Source organism: Otolemur garnettii, unplaced genomic scaffold, assembly GCF_000181295.1.
Source record: "Otolemur garnettii isolate 467f Iridium unplaced genomic scaffold, OtoGar3 scaffold00001, whole genome shotgun sequence".
Classification (NCBI taxonomy): Eukaryota; Metazoa; Chordata; class Mammalia; order Primates; family Galagidae; genus Otolemur; species Otolemur garnettii.
In genome coordinates this window covers 31840180-31851009 of record NW_003852396.1, presented here as the reverse complement: position 1 = coordinate 31851009, position 10830 = coordinate 31840180, and the positions used below count along the sequence as shown (strand labels likewise).

The following is a 10830-nucleotide window of genomic DNA, read 5'->3' as shown; positions in this document are numbered from 1 at the left end:
AAATGGATTCTTAGCAGCTAAATCTCATTAAGAAATACATCAAGCTTGGAAAAAATGAGTGACTGTTTATTTAGAAAAAAAGTCCTAAGAAAGAATGACTTAGTAAAAGCAGTTTTAAATATACCAAAAGGTGAATGTGTCAAGGCAGCACAGAAGCCACATTATCTGGGCATGGGAAGAGAAACAAAAATGAATATAGAGTATAGACCCTCTTTTCAAGAGTTGTCACTAAGGGAGGAGGATAAATTAAGAAAACACTACAAAGAAAGGCAGGGTTAAAGAAAACTGAGAAAACAATTTATAGAAAGAAACAGCCACAGAGCTTTGAAGACACTATAGAAAAACTCCAAGCAAGGAATAAATACCTCATAAGCTAGCAAATGAATATGTATGTGGGGAGAAAATGTGTGTACAACTGTGAGAGTCAGAAGAGGAAAGAGACAGGCTAAATGTTATGCAAATTTGACACAAAATTAAGTAAATCTTTCTAATCAGTTTTCAGATTCCAGAGGTTCAAAGCAGAATCTTGAACTATGTCAGTATTTCCTGCCCTCGCAACCCCCAATGACAGCACTCCAATGGCTCCCACCTTTTTGTTGGTGGGCATGCCAGGCCTGGCAGCTGTACCCTCTTGGTGGACCATGCCCCTCATCATTGTCTATTTGCTTTCTGCCCTGGGCAATGGTACTGTCCTCTGGATCATTGCTCTGGAACCTGCCCTGCGTCGACCAATGCACTTCTTCCTCTTCTTGCTCAGTGTGTCTGATGCTGGCTTAGCCACATCCCTGATGCCCACACTGTTGGGCCTTGCCCTTGCTGGTGCACACACTGTCCCTGCATCAACCTGTTTTCTACAGATGTTCTTTATCCACATCTTTTCTGTCATGGAGTCCTCTGTCTTACTCACCATGGCTGTTGACCGGGCACTGGCCATCTGCCTCCCTCTCCACTACCCAGCACTCCTGACCACCAGTGTCATCCAAAAGATCAGCCTAGTCATTGCTTTTCGATGCCTGGGTCTCCATCTGCCCCTGCCATTTCTCCTGGCCCACATGCCCTACTGCCACCCACAAGTCCTGACCCATTCTTATTGCTTGCACCCTGATGTGGCCCGTTTGGCCTGCCCAGGGGCTTGGGGTGCACTCTACAGCTTCTTTGTGGTCCTGTCTGCTATGGGATTGGACCCCCTGCTTATTTTCCTCTGCTATGGCCTGATTGGCAGAATGTTGCAAGGTGTGGGGTCTAAGGAAGATCGCTGGAAGGCTGGCCAAGCCTGTGCTGCTCACCTTTGTGCTGTGCTCCTCTTCTATGTCCCCATGATCCTGCTGGCACTGATTAGCCATCTGAAGCTGCCCATCCCTCAGCATGCTTATACACTTCTCTCCTATATCCACTTCCTGCTCCCTCCACTTATAAACCCTGTTCTCTACAGTGTCAAAATGAAAGAGATTCAAGAGAAAATATTCAAGAGGTTACATCCCAGGAAGGTGGGCTGTACTCAGTGAGGAGGATGTTCCTCCACATTTGATGGCACAGGACTCCTCCTACAAAAGGATCTATGACTAATGACTAGGTTCACCACACACAAAATAGCCATGTGATACACACAAGGACAGATGCATGGACGTATCTGCCTATTCCTAGAAGTGTGCCTGTGTATAGTGATGAAGAGTGACAAGCCTCAGAGAATGAAAGTGATACATCCACTGTTACACTAAATGTTAATGGCATAGAAAGGGCCAGAGTCCTGGCACTGTCACAAATATTCAAGTGTGCAGCTGTTGTTTTGTGTTATTATTAGTTAATTCCCTCACTATATCTATGCCTGAATAATGGAAAAAGTTGAGGAGTTAAAAAGCTACATGGCAAAGGAAAAAGAAGACAGAAACATTATACTCAGTTGGATGGAAGATCTTCTACTGGTTTGGGGCCCTCAGGAGAAGTACAAATTCTGACTGATCCTTAGGGATTAGATAAAGGAACATAACACAAGTTACATCTCTCATACCATGAGCTAGGTTGTTTAACCTGATCAGGCTAGGAAAAAGAAGAGGAAGAGGAATACTTTTTTCATTCTTTAGTATTCTAATATTAGTATAATTTTGAATATATATGCATATTGCATTTCCCACCACAAAGAGATAGTAAATATTTAGCATATCCATCATCCAAGAGATGGATAATATGCTAATTACTCTGATCTAGTCACTATATATTATATGTGTAGAAATAGCACTATGGACCTGATGAATCTGTACAATCATTATTTGTCCATTAACTTACAATCTGGGTAATGGGTACACTTATAAGTTTGACTCAAATTGTAAATAAGCAATTCATGTAATCAAAATATTTGTACCCCATAATATTCCAAAATTTAAAAAAAAGAAATAAACTGCTATGTATATGAACCAATTTAATTTTTAAAAATTACATAATTCAGAAAAATAGAATGAATTAAAAATACCCATAATTATCTTATTGAAACTTAATTAAAATTACCTTTTTTAGTATTTCAAATAAATGGAATCTTACATGTGGTGTGTGGAATTATTAGTCTCAATTCTTTACTTCCTAGTGGTAACGTTACACATCAACCCCCACATCGTGAAGTGTGCAGCTGATATTTACTGTCGGTCTGATTTGGGGCTTAGACACATGATTTTCATTGGTCAATGTGGTGCTCATAACTTGTCTTGGTCTATAGGATATTAGTTGATGTAGTAAGAGCAGGGACTTAATTGTGATTTTACAATGTGATCTAACTTCTCATAATATGGTAGTGCTTCCCTAGGAGGTACTTTCCCTTTGACCTGGTTTCCAGAATAAAATACATCATGCAGCTCTGAGTCAAATCCACAGCCTAGGCCCAGTCCCTGGTCCCTAGAGCCAAACTGAAGCAAAGCCGCAGAGTCAAAGCAGACTATGTCAAGAGGACCTCTGCCAATACAATGACAAGCCAGCATTCCAACAAATGCTGTAGTTGTGAGCCACTGCGATTTTGTGGTTGGTATGCAGCAAAAATAGACTGACACAGTGTAATTACAGTTTTCTTTTATAAACATGATTAATTTCCTAATTTTTTATTTACGTCAATACAATTATTAATGTACAAACATATATATGAGGAACTTGCCTCATTTGCAGCATAATGGTTGAATAATGTTCTATGCACCTTTCTGTATCTTGGAGTTTTTTGGTAGAAATCCTTCAAAGTCAATCCATTAAATAAATTTAATTTATTTAAGTGAAAAACACAAACCACAGATGGAACTGTGGCTGTTTTTCTGAAGGGTAATTTGGAAGCTTCAGCATTTAAAGGCATATAGAAGAGAAAAAAATGGCAATGGTTGGAGATAGTGAGACAAAATGTTTATATTCTTATGAGACCCAGAAAAATATACATTTTTACATAAGATAAGAATTTTGGAAGATAAAAAGGGAATCTTTTGCATAAGAAGTTGGAGGGTGATCCTAAGATTTTATTTTCTTTTCACAATAGATTTCTTTCCCAAAAGGATGTATACATTTATACTTCCACCCCATGTAGGAGAATGCCTTTTCTTTTGAATATACACAAAATTGACTGCTCTACTATTTTGAAATTTTTATTAACTTTATTAGTGAGAATTATCTCACTTTACTTACTTTGAATTTTCCTGATAGTAAAAGTGAATGTCTTCTATATGTCATTGATTATTTTGTTTCCTCTTCCATGAATGGCCTATTCAAACAACCATCATTCTTTTTTTTACTGGACTGTTTATGTTTTAAATATAAATTTGCAAAAGATCTTAGTATATGCTTTTCCCAATCTAGTATTTGTCTTTGACCTTTTGGGACAACAAATTCACAAGAAAATATAATTATATATAACAAATCTTCCTTTACCTTCCTTAAAAACTTTTGCCTTTCATGTAAACATAAAAGAGGAAACATCTCCATCTTTTTTAAGGCTGCATAATATTCCATGTTTACATGGATGGAGCTGGAACATATTCTTCTTAGTAAAGTATCTCAAGACTGTAAGAAAATGTATCCAATGTACTCAGTACTATTATGAAACCAATTTATAATCACTTACACTTTCATATGAAAGGTAAAACACAACTATAATCCAGGGTGAAGGAGGAAGAGGAGGGGGAGGGAAGAAGAGATGGCAGGTGGAGCGAGGCTAATTGGTGGGACCTCATCTATGGTGTATATTGCAAGAGTACATGTCAAATTTGTTATGAGTAGAGTATAAATGTCTTAAAACAATAATTAAGTAAGTGAGGTGAAGGCTATGTTAACCAGGTTGATGTAAGCATTCCAAATTGTATATAAAATCAGCACCTTGTACTACATAAATGCATTGATGTATACAGTTATGATTTAATAAAAAAATTGCTTTTTATGTCATTTTAAAACTATATCTTTGACTCCCATATTCTACATAGAGTCTCTTATGTTTTCATTCTAAAATTGTTATGATAGTTTTTACTGTTAAGCCTCTCTGTGTCACAATCCAAAGTGTATTCATCAAGGAGATTATATACTAATAGTCTGTTAAATGCATTCTCTCTCACCCATACAAAATACTATGCAAATCATCTTTAAATTATACACACACATATGTGTTTATGTGCTTGGCCCTTGCTTTACAAAGATTTGTATGGATGATGACATATTACTGATCTATTATAGTAGCTTCATAGGGTGATTTATGTATGTATAGGCAGAGGGGAAATATTACCTTTCTCCTGAAAGTTCACTGAAAGATCAACTCACAGTTAAGGTAGATTAATAAGAGAAAGGTTTATTTACCATGTGCATGGAGAGAATCAAAGAAAGATTACCCAAAATCCCAATGAAGTTCAGTTTTTCTTTTTAGCTTTATGTTTGTTTGTTTGTTGAATTTTGGGTTTATGTGAGGTTACATTGTTTGCTTTTGTAAGGTAAAATCCAAATTGCTGTTGAACCCCCTTTGAGGGTCAACTATTTTTATACATACCTGTTAGGAGGAAGGGGGTAAATGAGGAGTATAAGTAATTCTGTTCAGGGAGGATGCTAGGGAGGATGAATGGATGAGGAAAACTGATTTACTTATTACATTAATCTGAAAGACAAGTACATTTTAAATCATGTGGGCCAGGCATGGTGGCATTCTGCAATATTTTGAAATAACAAGGAGAGGAAGGAAAGTCAATTGCCTCCTTAGATCTTTCAATTGGTTAGTCAAGTTTATGCAGATAAAGAAAAAGCCTCCTCCAATGCTTTTTTTCATCTCCAGGCCTGTGATTCAAAATACTCTTTATATCAACAAGTTATATTTTGAGATGAAATTTTCTGAGCTGCTTCATTTAATATGAATTCTTTTTTTCACAAAACAAACAAAAGCTTTAAATTTCTAAAAAGAAGTACACACTAACAGTCAAATATAAAAAATAAACATTAATGATAACAAGATTTTGCATCCAAGAATATATGATAGGTGTTCCAATCATTAATAGCTTTTTTATATTTCTCAATAAAAGCACTTACTCAGATTAGATTAAGTTTCTTTATATTTGTTTTATAAATGTATGTGTTTTGTTGCTATTACAAATAAAATATTCATTATCTTATGTTAAAACATGTTTCCAAATTATTATGTGCATTACAATAGGTTTTTTTATGTTTAGATTTTATTTGCATGCAGCATACATAAGAAGAAAATAAATGTTTACTAGAACTCATGCATATTCATTTTCTTTTTCATTGTATTCACTAGAATTGTCAAAATAATTATAAGAGATAGTAGGCAGGTTTCACCTGTTAAAATGATGATTTACTACTAGATCTTTAGGAACCTTACCATGTTTAAGTATTTAATTTGCATTTCAATTTTATTTATATTTTGTTTATTTATTTTTTTGAGACAAAATCTCACTCTATCACCCTAAGTAGAGTGCTATGGGATCATTTTAATTCACAGAAATCTCAAACTCTTGGGTGTAAGAGATTCTCTTGCCTCCCAAGTAACTGAGACTATAGTCACTAGCCATGATGCACAGCTAATTTTTTAGTAGAACATGGTTGCGCTGTTGCTCAGACTGATTTCAAACTCCTGAGCTCAAGAAATCCACCCACCTTGGCCTCCTAGGGTGCTTTTATTTACTTTTAATAGGCTCACCTTCCAAATACTATGAAATGCTTTCTTAACATCTACTGATAAATTTGCAATTGTCTGCTATTATGTATTGATAACTTTTTAAATGGAAGCATTCTTCTGATTATATAAGAATGTATTTTAAGAATGGGATCTTCTGGTGTGTCATCTTTAAAATACATTCTTATATAATCATAAGAATGCTTCCATATAAAAAAATTAGGGAACACTTCTGCACTGCAGGTGGGAATCAAGCTAATATGTTCCTTTTGGAAAGATGTTTGAAGAACACTCAGGGATCTAAAAGTAGACCTGCCATTTGATCCTGCAATTCCTCTACTAGGTGTCTATCCAAAGACCAAAAATCACTTTGCAATAAAGATATTTGCACAAGATAGTTCATTGCAGGTCAATTCATAATTTCCAAGTCATGGAAGAAGCCCAAGTGCCCATCAATGCATGAATGGATTAATAAATTGTGGCGTATGTATTGTGGAATATTATGCAGCATTAAACAACTATAATTGTGGCATATTTATTATGGAATTATTAACAACAATAATTGTGGCATATGTATTATGGAATACTATGTAGCATTAAATAACTCTTTTATGTTTACATGGATGGAGCTGGAACATATTCTTCTTAGTAAAGTATCTCAAGAATGGAAGAAAAAGTATCCAATGTACTCAGCCTTTAATGAAACCAATTTATAATTACTCACACTTTCTTATGAATGATAAATCACAACTATAGCCCAGGATGAAAGAGAGAGGTGGAGGGGGACTGGGGGGCAAGGAGAGGTTTGATAGAGGGAGGGTAAATGGTGGGACCACATCTATGGTGCATATTGCAAGGGTATAAGTCAAATCTATCAAGTACAGAACATAAATGTCTTAACACAATAATTAAGTAAATGAAGTGAAAGCTATATTAATTAGTTTGATGTAAGCATTCCAAATTGTAAAAATAATCAACACATTGTACCCCACAAATGCGTAAATGTATTCATGATCTATGTGCATATGACTTCATAAAAGGAAAAAAAAAGGATGTATTTTAAATGAAAAGTAATAAATAGAATTCACTTACTACCAAAACAAGGACACACAATGATACATTAAGATACATGTCATAAAAAATCACCATATTATATCAAGATCCCGGGAAATGCACATATCCTCTTATTAAACTAGTTAAGAGAGTTGATTTCTCCATTTCACAAATGAGAATAGTGAGGCTAAAAATTTAAGAATGCTCCATATTTGGAAAATAAGTTGCAGAGATACAATTCATTTTAAGATTGGCCTTGAGTGGAAATGCCTGCTCTTTTAAATATGTTGGATAGAGAAGCAGCTTGGTATTGAAGCAACAGTGATGAGGTCTCTGAGAAATCCTGCTTCAATGTCAATCCTGCTTTAATCCCATACATGCCAATGACCTGGGCGCTTACTGCACTGCTGATTTCAACTCAACAGGGTTATGGCAGAACATGAGATTCTACAATTTGACAGTTTTCTCTATGAAACTGTTGTTTTGCATCAATGGGCCACACTTCAAATAGCAAAGGAGAAAACATATGTAGACTAACTGAGACACATTGTAAAGACTTTAATGTAAATATCAATGAGTAATAAAAGGAGGCAAATAAAAAGGTGTGTTTAATCATTCCAGAATTTCCCGGGGTTCTCCTAGTCCCTCTTTAAAGCTTCTTTTCCTAACTTCTCCTTAGAGGATTCTCTGGATTCTTATTTTTCATTCTTGTTCCAATAGATGCCATCAATCACCCAAAGAATTAAAAAAGTATTAATAGGGCAGCACCTGAGGCTCAGTGAGTAGAGTGCCAGCCCCATTTACTGAGAGTGGTGGGTTCAAACCCAGCCCTGGCAACATAAAAAGAAAAAATAGCTGGGCATTGTGGTGGGCACCTGTAGTCCCAGCTACTCAGGAGGCTAAGGCAAGAGACTTGCCTAAGCCCAAGAGTTGGAGGTTGCTGTGAGCTGTGACTCTACAGCACTCTACCCAGGGTGACAAAGTGAGACTCTGTCTCTAAAATAAATAAATAAATAAAAATTAAAAGTAAAAATGTATTAATAACATCTTAATAAAACATAAGCCTCTTCTTCATCAAAAGGAGAAATGATATTAGAGGACTGATGGGGATTAATTAACTTATTGACTAATTAATTCATGCTAATTTAAGGACTATGAAGTAAATGAAACTATTTCCCATTTGGATGAAGCACTGTCCAGCTGCTAGGATAATTTATTGTAGAGAAAATGGAACTTCTACTTTGCTCTGTTATTTAGACTTTAGACACAGTTTTTCCAGGACCTTTACTCTAATCTGCCGAGTTTTTACACAATACACAATGGGATTCATCAAGGGTGGTACCAGCAAGAATGCATCTGCTATCAGAATCATAGCTAAAGGAGACTTATGCTTGGCAAAGCGATGCATGGTAGCTAGGGTGATGATGGGCACATAGAAGATGAGTACGGCACAGATGTGGGAGACACAGGTGTTAAGAGCTTTGAGCCGCTCCCCATAGGATGCGATACCCAACACAGTCTTCAGGATAAACACATAGGAAAGAGCAATGAAAACACTGTCTGACATCATGCAGAGTGCAACAAACAGACCATAGTAAAAGTTAACGCTATTGTCAGAGCAGGCCAGCTTCATGACGTCCTGGTGCAGGCAGTAGGAATGAGATAACAATCGTTTATTGCAGTATCTGAGTCTTTTTAGAGTGAAAGGAAGGGGGAGCACCAGGAGAATGCTTTTAACGGCAAATACCAGTCCAATTTGCACAACCCTGGAGCTGGTGAGGATGGAACTATATCTCAGGGGGCTGCGAATGGCTACAAAGCGATCAAAGGACATGATCAGGAGGACAGAAGACTCCATGTCTGTGAATCCGTGGATGAAGAATTCCTGGGCAATGCATGCGTCAGCAGAAATCCCCATGGTGTTAAACAGGAAGATTCTCAGCATAGTGGGGAGGGAGGAGAAAGATAGACCCAGGTCAGACAGGGCCAGCATGGAGAGGAAATAGTACATTGGCTCGTGCAAGGAAGTCTCTGTTCTGATGACAAAAAGAATGGTGCAGTTGCCCAGAATGGCCATAAGGTACATGAGGCAGATAGGGATGGAAATCCAAATATGGGCATGCTCAAGCCCTGGGATTCCAATCAATAGGAAAGTGGAGACTTCAACTTCTGAGGCATTGAGAAGAAACATCATAAATCTGTCTCTTGTTTGTCTGCTCCTGTGTCTAATATAACATCAATAGTAGACAAAAATTCATAGCTGTAGTTATGAAACATTAACTGAGTTCAGTCATTAATTAAATTAAATGTAGCACAATCTTAGGTGTCAAGAAATAATGTTATAGAACTTTTACAAATGTAAAAAAATGGAGACAAGTTACGTAGGTTTTTCATAGTAATTATTTAAAATCTTATATTGTAATTCAAATCTATCTTTATTTTCTGATATAGTTCCGAACAACTTTATGGCTCACAATAAACAAGGAGTTTTGACATGTGTTTCTGAAATCCTCACCATTTAAGATTTATACATCAAATGAACTGAGTGGAATAAGTTACAATCTAATATCATTGAGTGTGGTCAGTAGTAATGTACTCACATAAAACACAGACATTCTAAGAACAGGAATGAAAAGCAGCTTACCCCTTGAGTTATTGTTCAGGGTACACATATGTGAAAACATAAAATTGTTCCACCTCAGAGGTTTACAAACTACAATGCAGACGTAAGTTCAGACCACTGGCTGGTTTTTATTTATTTTTTTATTTTTGTACAAGCTGTGGGCTTATTATTTTTTTATTTCTCTTTTCTGAATATGCAAGAAAACATTTTATATACTGTTTTCACTTCACATTATGGCCATGAGTATTTTGGAGACAAGAGAAAAAGAAATCCTTATTCAGTGTGTTGGGAGTTAATGGCTTCGATTTGAGATAGGTTTCATTTTGGGTACCTCTAACCCATCAATTAAAGACTAAGTTTAAGACATAATATTCGTATGTGGTTTTTAGATGTCATCATAGAGATAACAAAGGACAAAAAAGCAACTTAAGACATGCCTGAGAGTTCCAAGACAGCAAAAGGAGGGGAAAATGTCTAGGACTAGCACTGGTCATTCTTCCATTCTTGTACACAGTCTCAGTGGGTTATTGGGCACAAGCAGTGGTGCTTATTATATTTTTAAAGAATATTATAGCATATATAATAGATATGGTACATATCTACCTGAAAATTATAAAAATATATGAAACTTTTTCCTAGCCATTTACAGAAAAAGTTTCTTGACACCTAAATTAAAAAATTATGCATGCAGGCTAATGCACACACAGAGACACAGACTGGACTATGGGTCATTAGGAACTTCAAATTTAAGAATAAGGTTTTCTTTCTTCAATTCAAAAAACAATAACACCTGAAGAAAATGCACTAATATTGAAATTTGTTCATCAGGGTTACCCTCTGTACTTTTCCATATTCTTTTAATTCTCTCCTCATCTCAGCTGTCTTACTGAACATCACTCCCAGAACCATACACTCCAAACCCCGGAGAGATGCCCAGAACCAAACACCATTTGTCAGGCTGGATAGTGGCCTGAGGCAGGGCAGTGTGAGTGAGTGCAGCACCTCCGGGTCAGGGGAAGGGCTC

At 36.4% G+C, this 10830-nt stretch overlaps 2 protein-coding genes across 2 annotated transcripts; one reads left to right on the top strand and one right to left on the bottom strand.

Moving 5' to 3' along the window:
• Positions 1–533: 533 nt before the first annotated feature.
• On the top strand, positions 534–1505 carry LOC100961362 (olfactory receptor 51S1). The gene has a single exon (XM_003781391.1). It carries the CDS (start codon positions 534–536, stop codon positions 1503–1505), a length of 972 nt encoding a protein of 323 aa, XP_003781439.1.
• A 6927-nt stretch (positions 1506–8432) lies between these two features.
• On the bottom strand, positions 8433–9377 carry LOC100955059 (olfactory receptor 51A7-like). Its single transcript, XM_003780959.2, has one exon. The coding sequence runs from the start codon at positions 9375–9377 to the stop codon at positions 8433–8435; it is 945 nt and encodes a 314-aa protein (XP_003781007.2).
• Positions 9378–10830: the final 1453 nt, after the last annotated feature.

What these genes read in the sequence shown, in the direction of transcription:
- LOC100955059 (XM_003780959.2), bottom strand. Translation starts at nt 9,377, where the DNA reads ATGATGTTTCTTCTCAATGCCTCAGAAGTTGAAGTCTCCACTTTCCTA.
- LOC100961362 (XM_003781391.1), top strand. Translation starts at nt 534, where the DNA reads ATGTCAGTATTTCCTGCCCTCGCAACCCCCAATGACAGCACTCCAATG.